The sequence below is a fragment of the Ranitomeya variabilis genome, chromosome 1, assembly GCF_051348905.1.
Source record: "Ranitomeya variabilis isolate aRanVar5 chromosome 1, aRanVar5.hap1, whole genome shotgun sequence".
Taxonomy (NCBI): Eukaryota; Metazoa; Chordata; class Amphibia; order Anura; family Dendrobatidae; genus Ranitomeya; species Ranitomeya variabilis.
In genome coordinates, this window is record NC_135232.1 from 122,212,566 (window position 1) to 122,231,183 (window position 18,618).

Below are 18,618 nucleotides of genomic sequence, written 5' to 3' on the forward strand. Positions count from 1 at the left end.
TTATTAAGGGAGAACAGATATTTTTTACAATGGATTCAGCAAAAATTAGAACAATAAAAGTGAAAAATATTTAAAAGGTCAAATAAAGAAGTGTTGGCTTGATGTTTAAGACTAGACAAAGCCACTGTTTAACAGCACCACTGTTAAACATAGGCTTTGTCTAGTATTGCCACTCTGTGACTTTCATTTAATTGGTGATGAGTTGCAATGCCGAAGGCATCCAATGGTCAAGAATGTTGAAGTTTCTAGGTAAAAAGTAGACTTTTTTTTTAAACGAGCCTTTTAATGTCCTTTTGTGCCTTGACTGGCAAGTAATGTCAGATACTTCAGAGACAATGGATTAAATACTGGACATAAAAAAGACATTTCTTATATTGCTGTGATAGCATACAGCCATAATAAATTAAGACTGTTAAGACAGTAGAGGGAGTTCATTAATAATCACATTTTTCCTACTGATTCTTTTTGTCTGGATCTTCATTTCACGAGATGAAGGTGTAACCTGGCGTTCACGCATGATTGAAGCTCTCATAGATACCATTAGTTCCTGGAGAAAATCCCTTACAAATAACATACTTCATTGTTAGTGTATTTGCTGGGGATTTGGTTGCTTTTAGACATGGTTTATTCAAACATTAACGAGGCATTGTAAGAGAAAGAAAAAGAAAATAACTTTTAGTTCTTGTTTAAATTTCAAAGTTTATTTAGATTATTCTGGAAACCAGCCTGTATTTTGTGAAACTTATTTTGTAGTCTAGAACCTTGGTTTATATAAATTATAGCATGTGTAATGAATTTTGATCGAGTTTGATGGTTGTGAGGAAGGCCAATAATTGCTAATGAACTTGTTAATCATCTTTTTTATCAGGTGACCTATTCCACTTACCTAAAAAGGTGACATTCGAAGAAGCTAAAAAAGCTTGTGAGGAGAAGCAAGCAGTCATTGCCACAGTAGGCGACATATATGCTGCATGGCGAAAAGGCTTCGACCAATGTGATTATGGTTGGCTTTCAGATGGCAGTGTTCGCTACCCAGTGTCTTTCGCAAGACCACAATGTGGAGGTGGACTGCTTGGTGTAAGGACTAAATATCGGTTTACCAACCAGACATACTTCCCTCGACCACAAGAAAAATATGATGTATACTGTGTTCAAGGTAGGTACACCTTTCAGCCAAGATTAGCCGACAACTATTGAAGGTGCATGGCTACCTTAATCTTGGTGAAAACTGACCAACAGAAGTCAGTGTGGAAAATATGAGGTCAACACTGCACTTAAAGTCTAATTACTGCAGTGAAGTTATGGTATTTCACAGTAAGTCAATAAGATTTTGCCTCACTTTACAACCATCTCTTGATATGAACTTGCAATAGTATTTTCAGCCATACATCTCAGGACCACATTCAGGAAAGCCATGGGAAACACCTTCTGAAGCAAGAGACATGTTTGTTTCTTATAATGTCTTAGACCCCATACCATTTGTATGATATGAGAGATATTCTCAAATTAAAAAGAAATGCCTAGATAGCCAACAGCTGTGTTAGAAGCTTCTATTCTTCATGGTGCTCTTGCTGACCTCAATGCTCCTCACAGTTTACAAGTCTTTGATCTTAAAGAATTTTATACTTACGGAAATGTTTACTTGGAAACCAGAAGTTTTAGACAGTGTAAACAGTAAGTACAAAAAGTATATATTTCCTACTTGAATACTGATTAGATCACACATTTTTTTGAGAATGGGTCGGTATGAAGCTTGAACAATCGTTCAAACATACACTTTTGTTCCATAATTTACACTAGCTATACTTAAGGCCTGTGATCCAGATGTTTCAAGAAAGATGATGTCACCTTTTGCAGCTGTTAACAGTAAAAATCTTCTACTCCTCCCATGGTAATAAACGAATCCTATGACCTTTAATACCAGCGTTGGAAGTTTTCTTCAGCTTAAATGTTAGCAACAGAAACTAATACAAACCATTGTCCAGAAATTCTCATATATAGGTCAACTGCTAGAATAACTTAAGCCATAAATTAGATCACCTGTATCATTATTTTACATCTGTATTGTTATACGATTTACGTAATATGCTAATAAGTAATACACTTTTTATTAAGGTAGACATATTTTAACCATGCTTCTCCCTCTACTTCTATTGGTCCGGTACTAGATAATAATAAAATAATGTACATGATCAGCAATAGACTTTCAGTTAGTTAGATTTGGTTAGATGAAAAATAATGTACATTTTCCATAAATGTCCATGTTTGTCCTGGAGTATTGGTTAAGTCTATATAGATGATCATAGACAAAGGTTTCTGTCCTTGCTTCTCTTGTTGTTACAGGATGTAATATATAGAACCTATAAATGTAACTAAGCAAGGTTTTTCTGTCCATTTACAAACATTATTAAGGGTATGTCCCCATGGTCAATAATCAGCAGCGCTTTGGACGCAGCACATGTTTGCTCCGTCCAAAGCGCTGACGGCTTTTGAACGGAAGTGATTCCACATGTGTCCATTGAACCGTGCAGAATCACCACATCCTATACATTGTGCGGGTGACATTTATCTCATGGGGACTGAGCGTCTCCACAAGATTAATAGACATGCTGTGGTCTGGAAAGATGCGCCGCATGTCCATCTCCGCAGGGAAGCCGCGGGTGCCAGGGCACGCATAGTGGACATGGGATTTCTTGAAATCCCATCCACTATGCAGTAACATCTAGACGCTGCAGATATATGCAGAGTCCAACCCGCAGCGTTTACTGACCGTGGGAACGTACCCTAATCCATAGAGTCATTCATTAAAAAATAATCAAACTAAGCTTTTACTCATCCTCCAAGCAATACTCCAATCTTTGTTGATAAGCTGCAGCGGTGATGTTTTATAAGGGGTGCTGCAGTTGATCACTGAACTCAGCTGCTCATGCTGTCTACATCAGTAGGTCTGTTGAATTTAGTAATCATAATAGTATAATTGCGTAAGTTGGAGAGGAAAAAAAAATGGGATTCTATAATACTTTCCCATGAGATCAGAGTTTGGTCCGTTTATACAGTGAAACTACTCAGTTTTATGCATGAGTAAAACTTGCTTGAATCATTTCCAGTCTGATACATAATTGTGAGATCTGTCTCAGGGCTAGCACTGTCGATCATATAAGTACCCTTATCTGGGCACCTTCAATTAATTTAAACATCTCTCCATTTAATTTGTTGCATCATGTGAAATATACTTTGAAAAAGCTCAGAGAAAAGGAATTTAGGACTGTCCGGTCTCTAAACAAACATAGAGCATTTATTAGTATTCTTGAGCCATCACTTGTGCTATTGTTGAAAACCTTAAATCAGATAAAAAATTGCCAGCAGACCATTATTCTAAGTCTATAGCTAGAAAGAAACCTTTTTTCTTACAACTTGGAGTGACTGTAACACACACCCACATATTTTACAATCTTGTAATCACTCAATGACTTCACTCACATCTGGAATTGTGCAGGGAAACACTGACAAAAAGTGGTGCCTGGTGATAGCAATATAGATTTCTACAATCATTTCTTAAAACTGATCAGATTTATAGATCTAAAAAGGTGTCAGACATTGAAAAAAAATTCACAATGAAGGAATTCTTTTGCATGCAGTTAAATAAGTAGGAAAGTAAGATCTTCAACCAGGTGAAGCAATATTTTCCACAGAATTTTGGGGGGTTTTCAAGACAATCCATATCAGGAATCCATATGGTTTTTCACAAGGTGTTCATATCTGACACTTTTTGAAGAGTTTCTTGATGAGGTTTTGAAGAGGATTTTGTTTCTTGCTTAACATTTTTTTCAGCCTTATGATTGACATTGTTAAGTTTCCAGTGGATTCCCTGAGGAATCTGCATAAAAATTGACATGTTTCTTAATTGTTTCCTCTCCAAGGTTTCCAAAATCTTGTTGGAAAATAATTTGGAAGCTTTTTTTATGTTCCTTTTGAAATGGATTCATTTCAAAATCCTCATCATAATCTTAGTGTGAACATACCCTCCAGATTTTTTTTAATCATAGTTTTGGCTAGACTTGTGGGGTAAAAATTTAGTTTACCAGAACAGGGTCAACATGGAGCTGCCCTACCCTGCTACACATCTACAGCAGGATTGTTAGCAGGCCATGTCAAATCGTGTGGTGCTTTCATGACTCACTTAGATATTAACATAGAACACAGAATACTTACTTGTCAGCCATATCACACAATGACAATATGACAAATAAACTATTATGATAGACTGCGTAGACGTTTCATAAATTATCATGACTTTGGATATTAAGTCAACATGATCACCAATCCAGGAAATCCTTTACAACAGTGAATGTGTAGGCTTTAGGACCACATAGACCTTATAGGGAAACACCATACTGTCACCTGACCATCCTAAGTAGATATGTGTTACTTTTGCTTCTGTTAAACTTTTCCAAACATTTCAAAAACTTTTCAAGAACTTTATCCATACCTTTACAATGTCCAACTCTTAGCATGTTCATGTAATATGGAATCAGCCCATAGATAGACACAACTTTTTGAATAGTAAAATATCAGAAGGCCATCCTTTTTTCTTTTTTTTAATTTTACATATGTTGCACAAAGAGTCAGCATTAAACAAATATGGCACTCAGTTCATCAGTTCATCCAATTCTGGCGGTTGGCATACAAAATAATGTATAGAAGATAACAGAGAGGTAGAGAGAATAAGAATGGACATTTGTGTACTGTGTAGTTTTAAGCGAATGCTTTATAAAACATAATTGCATATTTGCTTAGGGAATATCAAGTTGGTATTTTCTTACCATGTGTATTGCAATGGAATTGTACGTTATGCTGAAACCTGAAATAACATCCACAACATTTATGGTACAACGAATTTATAGCACCCTGCAAAAATAAGCCAACAGAGATAGAAGTTGAAACAAAATAAGTCTATCTTTAAGCCGCACAGGTATTTACCACATGATTTGAGACAATTTACAAGAACAGGAAATTGCAGTTTAAATCTATGAAACGCAGTATAAAAGTATAATTGTTTGGCAATAACTCCTGAGAATAAGGAAGCCATTGAATATTGTATATATTTGGAGTAATATTTTGGCAAGAGGCCTTTACAAGCTACTGAAACAACATAGTAAAATCCAACTTTATTTCACATTTATTGTAAGACTTTCCACATTTTTTATAGGACTACATAGCAGGAAAGTCATATACGATAAACAGTATGATTATAATTTGTGTTTAATGAAGTTTTTGTTTTGGCTTCACAGATAAAAAAAATATCACAGAATCAGCTTCTGTCAGACTCATATTACCTACAGAAGTTATAACGCAAAGTACCATAAAGAAAATGGAAGTTCAACCAGTTAAGGTGACGCCAAAATCTACCATAACTACAACACAGGCATCTGTAAAAGAGGTGGTTGTGCAGTCTACTAAACCAGTAAGTTCTGTGCAGGAATCAAGCAGTCAACCAAGTGAGTCATCAACTGATTCAGAAAGAAGCCCCCTATTGTTAATACAAGAACAAACAACATTAAGTCCCGAGACTGTAAAAACAGAACAAGCTCCAGTTCAAAAGGAGGAGGATGCAAGTGTAAGGATAACCTCTCTTCCGTCGGTTGTACAAACAGGAGTTCCAAAGGATACAGTGTCACCATCAAAAAGCACTATTGTAGAGAAAACTGTAGAAACTGAAGGAGTCCAGTCTACTGATGACATAAAAGATGCTCAGCCAGCATCTGAGGCAAGCAGTGTGTCTGCTCCAGAGTTTACAGGTAAAATTCATGTTGTAACATCAAAACCAGAAGACACTGCAGAAACTTTTAGCCCCATTACATTGACTAAAGAAGTCCTACACTTAAGTTCTCACTCTCCAAAAGAAACTATGGAAGCTAAAAGTGCAGAAATTATTCCAACAGTCATTATTCCACATGAGATTACTGAAGACAAAGATGAAACACCTGTCTCAACTATTTCCTATTCGAGTAGTTCTGAGTCCACCAGTGTATCACAGGAAAGTTCAGATGAGCGTAGCATAACAACAAGAGATTCATTTACACCACAAGAACCTGAGGTTTCCAGTATACAACCTGAAATTGATGTATTTACAGTATTCAAGCTCTCCCCTGACACAAGTAAGCTAACCCCAGAAGAAGTTATCACACAGTCTGCGAGAGAAACATCTACCAGAAAAGCCACAGAAACCCCAGATATGGACAAAGCCACCCTGTCAAAATATGTACACTCAACAGATAAACTTGTAGACAAATCAGTATTGACTTCTGAGTCAGAAACTTCAACTGACCAGATTTTAACTGGAAGAGTTTACACAACTAGCATACCCAAAGAGGTTCTCACCAAATCAGAAGAACCATTGCTAGTTGAGACAGTTGTTACTTCTTCACCAGATGTGTCTGAAACATCTGAAAAAAGTACTGATCAAACAATATCATCACTCCAGCCAAAAGACACTGTAACTGAAACAGTTGCATCATCTCTTTCTCCACTTGATAAAACAGAAGGTTCAGGAATGATTGAAGAAGACACTAAGTCTAAACTGCCCGATTTAGACAAAACAGAAAAACCATTTTCAGTAGCTCCAAAACATGTTACTTCACAGGCTGCCATAGAAAAAGTTTCAGAAGAAGTAACTGTGGCACCTAAAGATATCCAGACATCAAAAATATCCATTGAATATGAGCCAAAATTAGAAAGTACAGAAACATATATTCTACCCACAGCATCTGAAATGTTATCAGAATCATCAGTTACAAAAGACAGTTTATCCTCAATTCAACCACTAGACTTGACCTCTGAAGGAAGTGGTCTAGATCAAGAAAGAGAAAGTGAATCAATCGTAACAGACAGAGAACAAGAAGTTACAGTAGGGAAGGAATTTGTCACTGTTATCCCTACAAAGAAACCTACTGAAGATGAAACATCACAAATCTCATCAAAAGAAATAACAGAATTGCCAGCTGCAGATTTGAAAAAGGACCAAGAGCAAGAGACAACCTCAACTCCTCATATCCCATCAGATATGAAAGGAAAAGAAGATGAAACCACAAAGCCTTCCATAACTAGTAGTTCTGGCCCAAGTGACAGTGTTGCAACAAAAGAGGCTGTTACAGATTTGCAGCCAGAAGTTGAGCAATCATCAGAGGTAGAAGACAAAATTGTCAAACCAACAACACTTTCAGCACCAGAGCTTGCATCTGATCATGAATCTGTCCTGTCTGCATCTGAAACTCCCACTATCTCAGAAGATGTATCTCACAGATTAGTTTTAACAGATGCTCCTTCATCTTCAGTGACAGATAAAATACTGTCAGGAGAAGATGCAACTACTGCCCCTCAGGAGGTTGTAGGTTCGCAAACAACGTTATTACCTCCACCCATTAGTACTCAAAAGCCAGTCATCATTTATTTGGAACCAGAAGAAGACACCAGTAAAGGAACAATAGTTATTGATGAATCAGTTTCTCCTGTGAAAACCTCAACTGAATATGATATGACAAGTAAAAAGACAGAAGAAATTGATACAGAATTTTTCACAAGTGCTGAGGAGCCATGTTCTACAAGTGTTCCACCAACAGATTCTACTGAAGACAGTCTGAAGCCTGATCTTATCAAAATCATTGTTGTTGATGTTCCAGAAAACTACACAGGTACAATTTTTCCACTTATATCTCTCTTGAAACAAAGGATGATTACCTAGATGTGATTTTCTATTCAAAACCATACATATCTACTATATTTTAATAGAGTAGTTTATTTCTGTAATTATATGATTGAGCACTACTTTCAAAGTAGTTGTCTGCAAATGATTTTTACATTGAGCAATAGGAAAAGCATGTTGACTATCACATTATCACTTAGTTAGGCTATGTTAAAATGTAGGAAGCTATGATTTTTTTTATTAAAGCAACACCATGGCCAACTTGGACAGGACATTAGTTGAATGCTTCTTAGCTCTTGATTAATACGAACCTATGTTTATAGCTTTATCATTTATGTAGGTGCATGTTCTTATAGGAAAAAAAAATATTCAAAGTCCTAATGTGGCTGCTTTAAGCTAGGATTAATGCAAATGAAGCAAATACTACAGAGTGGGCCATTTATATGGATACACCTGGGTGGGCCATGCATATGGATGTACCTAAATAAAATGGGGATGGTTGGTAATATCAACTTCCTGTTTGTGTCACATTAGTATATGGGAGAGGGAAAACTTTTCAAGATGGGTGGTGACCATGGAGGCCATTTTGAAGTCGGCCATTTTGGATTCTAACTTTATAAATGGCCCACCTAGGTGTATCCATGGCAATGGCCCACCCTGTAAGCTTGGATGACATGGTTTTGTTTTGCATTGGCTATGTGTTTGATCAATGTACTTTGTAAATTTATGGTAGTATAAGAATTTTAAGGTAAATTTAGGATTTCTTGGAAGAACTTATGTCTATGCTATACAGAGGCACATGGTTTTTTTTGGCTTCTAGAGTAGAGCAGCTATGATACATTCTGCCTAACCCAGCAAGGCATGGCAGCACATGGAACCCCTATGACTTTGTATTATGGATCTGCATAGGAGTTCGAGTTGGACATGGCATCTGAAGGCTCCCTTGCAAAAATTTTAGTGGGAAAATACCATCAAGTAGTATTAATGGGGCCGGTCTGACTCCTCAGACAGATGAAATTGGGGGTAAAAAGGATCAGCTGTGTTGATTTTCAACATCTTATCCATTTTCTTCCAGTAAATAGGCAACTACTAGAGTTGCCTTGTAGCGGCTTTCTCCCTTCCATCTATTTAAAAAAAACATGCATGATCAGGTGAGTCAACTGTGCATGCATATGATGGCTCTTAAGAGATAGCCATTTGGGAACGAGCTTTCAGCAGACAGCTTTCTAAGGTCATGGGCACTTTCAGAGTGCAATTAGGCATTTCAAAAAGAGTGCTGGTTTAGAAAGTTGTGATGTCCTTTTGCTTCTTTCAGTTTTAAGCCAACATTTACATTTATTGTGCAAGATGACATAATAAATAAGTATATGTAAAAGTATATATATATATATATATATATATATATATATATATATATATATATATATATATATATATATATATATATATAAAGCCAGTGCTAGCTCCAAAACATATTTATATTTTTCCCCTCAAATAACATATAAAGCATATCAATGTTATACTTCATGTTAATGATTTGACTGTTTGGACACCAACCAGTCTAAAGGAATAGGCTTATGGGTTATTATTCCTGGTGGTCTATGGGTAGATAGTAACAGATAAGTTTGCATACATGTATAATTTGGGGGACTAGGACCCCCCAGGGAACAGACATTAGAAATATGAGTAAGTGTAATTAAATGGAATACCCTTTTAAGTCCTCCAATTAGGAACATAACAGGTGATGAACAGGTTAAATAGCTGTTAAGTTGCAGAAAAGCTTTTACAATGCTGGGAGTTATGTTACTGGCATGCCTCTTATAGTCCTGGCGTCTAAGGGGTATTTAGAAACTTGTCACTACTGGATTTTACTGACTCCAACAACAGAATAGATTTCAGTGGGACACTGGATTGGATTTACAGCTTAGACAAAAACGTTCATAAAACGGTGTGAATAGAGCAATTCTTTACTTTTCACGGTGGTATTGAACCTGCTTAACAAGCTGAAATGTCTTTTTATGAGATCACCCGTCTTATTTCACAAGTTAGGGGACTTCATTTTGATAGTTTCGCCATATTTTACCCCACTTGTAGGCTTCCTTAGAGACACAGATGTGTTGTCATTATACAAAATACAGTTCTTAGAATACATAGACAATCCTTCCAGTCTTTTTAGAGTTGCCAGGGACACACTTAATGTCTTAAACCATGATTACACACTTAAAGTATGCTGTAACGTCTTTTACACCAAGAGAATATAGCATTCACCACTGCTTCTCTATTGCCGTAAGCAATATAAGTGTTTTTACAAGTGTAAGGGTATGTTCACACTGTTTTTTTCCTCCAATCATTTCTGAAAGCTTAAAGATGCTTAAAAGACTGAACATAAAAACAGCAAGTCATTTTTCCAAAGAAATTAATAGGAAGATGTATTTTAGCATTTTGTGAGTGGACCTGCTCAAAAATGCTGGAAACAAAAGCAGTGGGAACATACCCTAATACTACTGAATTCACCAGCATGGCTTCTTACCCCATCACAAAATGTGCCTTATAGTGCATGCAGAGGGATTTGAAAAGCACTATAAGGGCTTGTGCATACGATTGATTTTATCAGACAAGTGATAGCTGTGGACTTTTAAAATTCTTTGGGGCCGTGCACATGTCTGATTTTTTTCCTTGGACTGAAATTGGAAACATGTCCAATTTTGATCTGAGTGTTGGCTGAAAATCAGCAATGCAAGACTATGGGTGCGTGAATAAAATCGGACCGCTTTCGGAAGTCATCCGAGTGCGGTCTTATTTTCATGGACTGACAGAATGGAGAAGATGGACATTAAAAAAGAATGAACATATGAACTGCAGTGTCAAAACGACTAGCTTTTCATATGTTTAGTCTTGTGTTATTTCTTTTTAACCGTTATAGGTGTTAAAAAGTGTGAAGGGGCTAAAAGAAGTGACTTACCATTCGTCAGGGAACTTAAATGCCACAATTATTATATGCAAAATTTTAAAAAGCCACCACCCGCCGATGGTAAAGCCATAGAAAAATGACAAGAAAGACGGCAAAGAATATGCTTGAGGAAAAACACTGTCAGTGTTTTGCTGAAGCGCCTTCTGTTTAAAAAACCATGGGGGTAACCCAGCGTCTATAAGACGTCGTGTGTAGAGTTGAGCGATTATGTTCGGAATATGAATTTGCCATATTCGAATGATTCCAAACGTATTCGTTCATTTCTACTCCCATTGATTCCAATGACGTTCATCTGTGTTAGGTGAATATTTCAAAAACAGTATTCACCACCGATCGTAATTGGAACCTAATTTTGAAAAATGTACTCAACTCTAGTCATGTGCACATAACCTTAACTTAGGCACATATATCTAAGCTATTCATGCAAGTCTCCTTTTCTACTTTTTTTAAAAACTAGATATAATGTTTTAACCATTGGTAAATGTTTAATTTTTTTAGGGGAAATCGCAGTCAAGCTTCATATAGGCATAGCTGACATAGGGTCTGTCTGGGTGTAAACATGTCACCTTTCATCTCACTTTCCCACAGTAGTGTTGGTACTTTTCATGCTTGAGATGCTTCGTTTAATATTCATGTCCAGGTGAGGATCTTCTCAAAAGCAATTACAGCACGTCCTAACCATTAGCCTGGAGGATGGGAAATACAGATGTGAGCGCCCCTTTGAAATCAGAGACAAATTGTTTGACAGCTCTGACTGCTGTTTGCATTGAGCAACAGTTTACAGAAAGACATTATCACGGTTTACAGACCGCCATAGTTCAGTGACTCGACTTTGCTCTATATACTTCACACTTGTCAAGTCAAAGATCATGGTAATACATGAGAAAAACATATTGGACAAAATATATCAACAATTATATATAGACATGTTCTATGGGTCATTTTCATACTGTTAGTACCCTAATGGTCACCTATTTTTGCTTTCTTAAATATATCACACACATTGGTCCTCATTTATCAAAACTGACAGCAAAATGATCTTTGTTGATCATAGCAACCAATCAGAACTTATGTTTAATTTTTCAATGGCAGTGTAAGAAATGAAAGCGGAGCTCTAATTGGTTGCTATGGGCAACAAAGATTGCTGATAGGTTTGATAACTGAGGCCCAGTATTACAACTTCAGAGCTGCTTAAACAATCACATTATGGCTTCTCATAAATATTACATATATTTATCATATAAATATCAGATATTATTTTGCATCATATCCTGCAGGCTTTGGAGTATTTTTCTCCAGTGTTTCGCAAATCCACCAACATAACTAATTTTTAAATGACAGTTTACAGATAATAATTGCACTCAGTTGTGGGGGGGAAAGTCTTCGGCCAGGTGTGGAGAGTTATTAAAAGAGATGTCCACCAATGGAGACCATTTTTTTTAAAAAAAATGTAGCTTAAAAGCATGTATTTTTGGCTAAAAAAGCTATTTTGTATTTAGGGTTCATAATACATTTTGTACTGGTTGCCTTCTGTAGCCTTTGTGTTCCACAGGCTATTTCTTGCAGCAGAATGAGTTAAAGAAGCATTTCTATTAATATTTCTATTCATTAAATGTGTGTATATGTCCATGTAATGAAGTTTAGTGTAATTACACAGCTCAAAAAATAAGGGAACACTAAAATACCACATCCTAGATATCACTGAATGAAATATTCCAGTTGTAAATCTTTATTCATTACATAGTGGAATTTGTTGAGAACAATAAAACATAAAAATGATCAATTTAAATCAAAATGAATATCCCATGGAGGTCTGGATTTGGAATGACACTCAAAATCAAAGTGGAAAATCAAATTACAGGCTGATCCAACTTCAGTGGAAATGCCTCAAGACAAGGAAATGATGTTCAGTTGTGTGTGTTGCCTCCATGTAGGCACATGTAGGGATATGACGTCCCTTTAATGCCTGGGCATGCTCCTGATGAGGTGGCAGATGGTCTCCTGAGGGATCTCCTCCCAGACCTGGACTAAAGCATCCACCAACTCCTGGACAGTCTGTGGTGAAACGTGACATTGGCAGATGGTGCGAGACCTGATGTCCCAGATATGTTCAATCGGATTCAGATCTGGGGAACGGGTGGGCCAGTCCATAGCTTCATTGCCTTCATCTTGCAGGAACTGCTGACATACTCCAGCCACATAAGGTCCTGCATTAGCAGGAACCCAGGGCAAACCGCACCAGCATATGGTCTCACAAAGAGTCTGAGGATCTCATCTCGGTACCTAATGGCAGTCAGGCAACCTCTGGTGAGCACATGGAGGGCTGTGCGGCAATCAAAAAATGCTACCCCACAGCATTACTGACCCACTTCCAAACCGGTCATGCTGAAAGATTTTGCAGGCAGCAGATCGCTCTCCACGGTGTCTCCAGACTCTGTCACATGTGCTCAGTGTGAATCTGCTTTCATCTGTGAAGAGCACAGGGCGCCAGTGGCGAATTTGCCAATCCTGGTGTTCTGTGACAAATGCCAATCGTCCTGCACGGGGTTGGGCCGTGAGCACAACCCCCATCTGTGGACGTCGGGCACTCAGACCATCCACTTTGATTTCACAGAAGTTTGATTTACTTGGAGTGATATTCTGTTGTTTAAGTGTTCCCTTTATTTTTTTGAGCAGTGTATGTACCCCCCTATCGTTGCTTTTTCTGTGGTTCAGCGCCATTCTACTCCTCTAACTCAGTGATGTCACCAGAACTCCATCTATCCTGTTCCCTCCATGCCTTATGCATTAGCTGGAAGTCTCTTTACAATGTAAAAGCCATTTCAGGGTCACACAGAGCGCAGTTTGCAGAGCAGTGACGTCACTGAGGAACAGAATAGAACAGCGCTAGGTCTTGGAGAGAACGGCGGTAAGTGAGTATATTACTACACTCACATTACAGTACATACATAGATACACACATTTAATGAAAAAAATATTAATGACAGTGCATCTGTGGCCACACGTTCAGTATTTGGTCAGTATTTTACCTCAGTAGCCAAAACCAGGAGTGGAACAATCAGAGGAAAGTGTAAGGGTATGTGCACACGTTCAGGTTTTTTTGCATTTTTTTCACGTTTTTTCACGATAAAAACGCTATAAAAACTCATTAAAATGCATACACTATGCATCCTATCATTTAGAATGCATTCTGCATGTTTTGTGCACATGGTGCTTTTTTTTCCGCGAAAAAAACGCATCGCGGTAAAAAAACCAGCATGTTCATTAATTTTGCGGATTTTCCGCGTTTTTCCCGCAATTCTATGCATTTGAAAAAAAACGCACAAAAAACGCATGAAAAAACGCAAAAAAACCCGCATGCGGATTTCTGGCAGAAATGTCCGGTTTTTGTCAGGAAAATTTCTGATAGAAATCCTGACATGTGCACATACCCTAAGGGTTTGTGTCCACGTTCAGGATTGCCTCAGGATTTGGTCAGGATTTTATGCAGGTAAAATCCTGACCAAATCTGCACCTGAGGTCACTGGCAGGTCACCTGCGTTGTTCTCGCGTTGTTTCAGCATTGTAAGGACATGCTGCGTTCTGAAAAGACGCGCCGCATGTCCGTTTTCTCGGGTGTGCCGCATGCGTCTTTTAATGCATAGTGGAGACGGGATTTCCTGAAATCCCCTCCACTATGCTGTAACATCTGGACGCTGCGTTTTTGACACTGCGGCTCAACACAGCGTCAAAAACGCAGCGTTTCCTGACTGTGGAAACATACCCTAATAGATACACGTCACCACTTCTGCATTTATCACCCACTCCTGGTTTTGGCTTACAGATACTGATGTAAGATACTGAGCAAATACTGAACGTGTGAACCTGGACTTTTATGAGAATAAGTAATTACTTTTTTTTTCTGCTATTACTTGATAATTTTACCTTCTGAAGGGGCACACGAGAATACACCCAATAATTAGCAATGTGATCTTTTGAATGTAAAATCCCACTTGATAAGATGGTACTAGTCTGTCCTGGCTACAATAAAGTGCTTCCTATGGTTGTAGAGCCCCTATGGAAAACAGATGCCCATATGTGTTACATGTGCAGACACACAGGTATCTGTTTCCCTTTCCAAGACATTAAATCTATTTAAACCATTTTTTGTGGCAAGGGTGTAATAGAAAAACATTATGCAAGAAGTGACTAAGGGTTACTGTGTTTTATGGGGACAATCTGTGTATAAGCCAAACAGTTGGGAAATAATACAACCACTGCCCACACACTTTGTGTGTGATCTTTAGACATTTTTTCAGTCATATTTAGTATCAGATTCAGGTTTAGTGATGATTTCAAGACTGAAAATCATACTCAGTATATGTGGGTTAGGGTTTATGTGTGGTGCAAGGGTTAAAACATTTTCTTGATTATGAATAGGTTAGAATAATTCTCAAAGGGTCCAGGTACAAATAGTAAATTGGGCCAAAATTAGCTGTTTTAGTTCTGCACTTTTTTGCCATTATGACATGAAGATAGCGCCTCAAATGAGCAATGGCTATTACTATACAATACCCAAAAGCGCTTGTTAAATATTAGCATTTAGAATATTTTCATGATATTTATGAATATCATAAATGCAATGCAAACTAGCTGTAGTGAGTTATACAGCAGGAGAAGATGAACAGATTGATCGATGAGACAAGACTCAGTATTTGGCCATGTTCACACTATCAGTATTTGGCTAGTATTTTACATCAGTATTTGTAAGCCAAAACCAGGAGAGGAACAATCAGAGGAAAGTATAGTATAAACACATCACCACTTGTAAATGCTCTAGAAAATGATTAATAGCTGCTGTAAAAAAATTTTATTGTATACAGATTGCACATAGAAGACAAATGATAAAAAATCGTCTCACTTTTCTGGATGAAAATAGGACCAAGTTTATATACTGTCGAGTGACCCTAGCATAACTTGTATTTTATGCACTAAAATCCCTGCTCTTTCTGTGCACTCTGGTCCAGTTTTAATCAATTGTTTTCCCTGTATTCATATTAGACTAATTTTGGCCACACCTGCCATTATTGACAGATCCGGCTGACACTAATGTATATGGGGCGCCGGCCAACTGGTCATCGGATGAGATATTGATTGGACATGTCCAACTTCTGCCTTTCGCCTTGTCTTTCTGAAGATAAGCTTCCAGCAGAATTGTCTGTTGGTGGTGTGTTCTCATAGAGAACAAAGGTGACCAAGTGAGCACTCCTGTATATGGGAGAGATGGCTGATCGGCCACTGTTTGGATGACAGATATCTTAAGTGTAAATACAAAGATAACTGTCAATCACTTATTATAACTGCCGACGGGACCTGAGTGCACAGACATGCTGCTGGCAGAAGGCACTGCATGCCCAAACTGACAGGTGCCCTTTAATGTCTTATCAAGTTATATATTATGGACTATGGAAGTGCAATATTTGAATGGAACCTGTAATTTGATTCATGCTACCCAAATTACAATAGTGTACACAGATGCTTGGAATGGAATAGCGCAGAAGATACAGCGGTAACTAAACCAAAGATTGTTTGTTTAGTATTCTAAAACAGGAATTTGAATTATTGAGATACAAAATTAAACAAGGTTAACCGATTATTAGAGACCAATAAAATGTTTTGCTATTTAATCATAAGTTACTTCTTTGGATAGAAGCAGCATTCACAGTTATAAGCATTAAACCCTATTATACAAAGCATTGAACATTTACAATACTGTAGATACAAGCTTCTCTAATTTGTCACTCGGTTCCATGGTGTGTCAGAGTCAGATATTTAACCGAGGCTATCGCAACTTGGTCTTTCTGGTGGTAGTGACACATGCTGTCCAAGCCTTAACAATAGTCCATGCTAATACATTGTTAGGCTTCAAGTCCCTTCTTGGTGGGTCACTTCTAGCACGCATTGTGCTGGCTGCCTTCGTATTTTGAAGCATGACCCCAGTTCCCTTCGTACTATACTCCTGTCTCTCACATTGCGGATCTCACAAATGTCCCTCTAACATGATTTTACTTCTCTTGTCCCCATTCTCGCTCACTTGGTTCTGGCTCTGACCACTTATCTCTGTTCCAGGTCTTTCAGTCTTTCGGTCTTTTACTTGGGTCTGGTCACTCGACTCTTTACTCCATTCTGGTCACTTGATTCTTTATTGGCGTCTGGTCACTCATAATGGCGGCTATAAACCAACCTCACTTTTCCATGCGTCTGTTCTGCTACAGGTTCAGGCGCCGACTCTTTCCCTTCACTGCCCTCCTGGTCCTTTTGTAATTAATAACTGCACCACAGCTACCACCTGACCTGGTGTCTCTTACAATCTCTTCCCTCAGGGAACAGGTACTTCACTCTTCAGTTCCTACAAATTTAATTCTCTCTGCTTTCTCTTTTCCTATCATCTTTGACAAGCAGTTGGGGGTGTTCGCTTGCAGACACTCGGTTAGACATTTACTGTGTGAGTTTTCTCACTTGTTTATCTACTTACAATAGCGTGAATGATACCTTGGCTGAACAGTTGCATCCAGTTTGTCTTTCTTTAAAATGCTTTAGTGTAGGGATAGAATATGTGCGTAGTGATAGAATAAGCTAGTCTTGCGCCGTCCCCGGCCATCTTTTCCCTGCACCTGTCCGATTAATTGACAGATCTCTCCAGATGTACACACATGTCAGAGAGCTGTCAGTCAACTAGAGTGGTGCAGGGGTGAAGCCACCCAGGGTCAGCGCCTGATTAGTTTTATCTATAGCCCTGGCCAGATCTTTAAACTATGTTTTCTCTGAAGCACTGCAGAGACTTTCAATTTACTTTTATTTGTCTCATTCTGCATATTATACAAAGCTACATAGACTAAAGATCACACATCTATCGTTTATTATGACCTTACCAGAATTACCTTATGCCTCAAGAATACAGCAAAATAACTCCAATTAGATAAAAACAGCATTGATTTTAGAGAACAATGTTCTATAACATGCTTTATGATAGACTATGGGAATATGTTACCATTGTTGTTTTCCTGTGGAGTCTGTAAGAATCAGTGGCACACTGGGGCACACTAGGGTTGCTGTAATTTCTTGCAACTCTTTATTGATTGGTGCAGCACATATCCACATTGATGCCATGTGCACAAGCCTTAATGCAACATTTTTGGACTTCTGTATCGATCACCTTTTCTTATGATGACTTATTATTAGGACACCACCAGCATCTTCATTGTTTACCATCTACATCTCTGTATATTGTCTAATGGCTGTGGCTGGTACTGCAGCTCCCTGCAGATTGACCTATTCAAGTCGATAGAATTGAGCTAGAATATCAGGCATAGCCGTTACATGTACAGAGCTGAGCACGAGAAGAGTCCAGGGTTCTCATGGCTCCTTTAATCAGCTAACTTTTGAGGGTAACAAGAGTTCAACACTGAGATCAGATATTCATGAGTCATGACTTATTCTAAAGATAGGTCATTGGTATTTCAGCCCAGAAAAACTCATTTTGGACTCATTATATGTTGTTTTTGATTACTTTTCTAAGGTCCATTATTGATTTGTTGATGATATATCAAATAAAAGACTAAATGCTATTGGTCTGTAAAACTCTGGAACTCTGTTACATGCAATTAATATTTATTACAGTATGGTTATGGTTATTAATATTATGACAAAATATGCAATTTAAAGTTAAAAAAGGAGTGAAACTATAAATATGTTCCTGTGTTACTAATTATTATGTAAATTATGAACCACATATGTTGCAGACGCCTCACTTCATTGTTTTACAATGTTGTCTGCTTTGCTACGTTGTCCTTGTCTTTCATGTTCATTCATAGTACATATCATGTTTCTTAACTTCATTAACTATATTTACAGTTCATTGGCAATAACACTGCCCCATCCACAAGCTAAAATCACTATTTGTTTT

The 18,618-nt window shown here is 37.8% G+C and overlaps 1 protein-coding gene across 1 annotated transcript in view; it reads left to right on the forward strand.

Annotated features, from left to right (window-relative positions):
• The window catches only part of VCAN (versican), a 118,041-nt gene that overhangs the window by 57,499 nt on the left and 41,924 nt on the right, over positions 1–18,618 (forward strand). The window contains exons 6-7 of the mRNA XM_077288648.1: positions 869–1,156; positions 5,292–7,691. Coding sequence (XP_077144763.1) covers positions 869–1,156; positions 5,292–7,691 — 2,688 coding nt within the window. The remainder of the gene's footprint in view (positions 1–868; positions 1,157–5,291; positions 7,692–18,618) is intronic.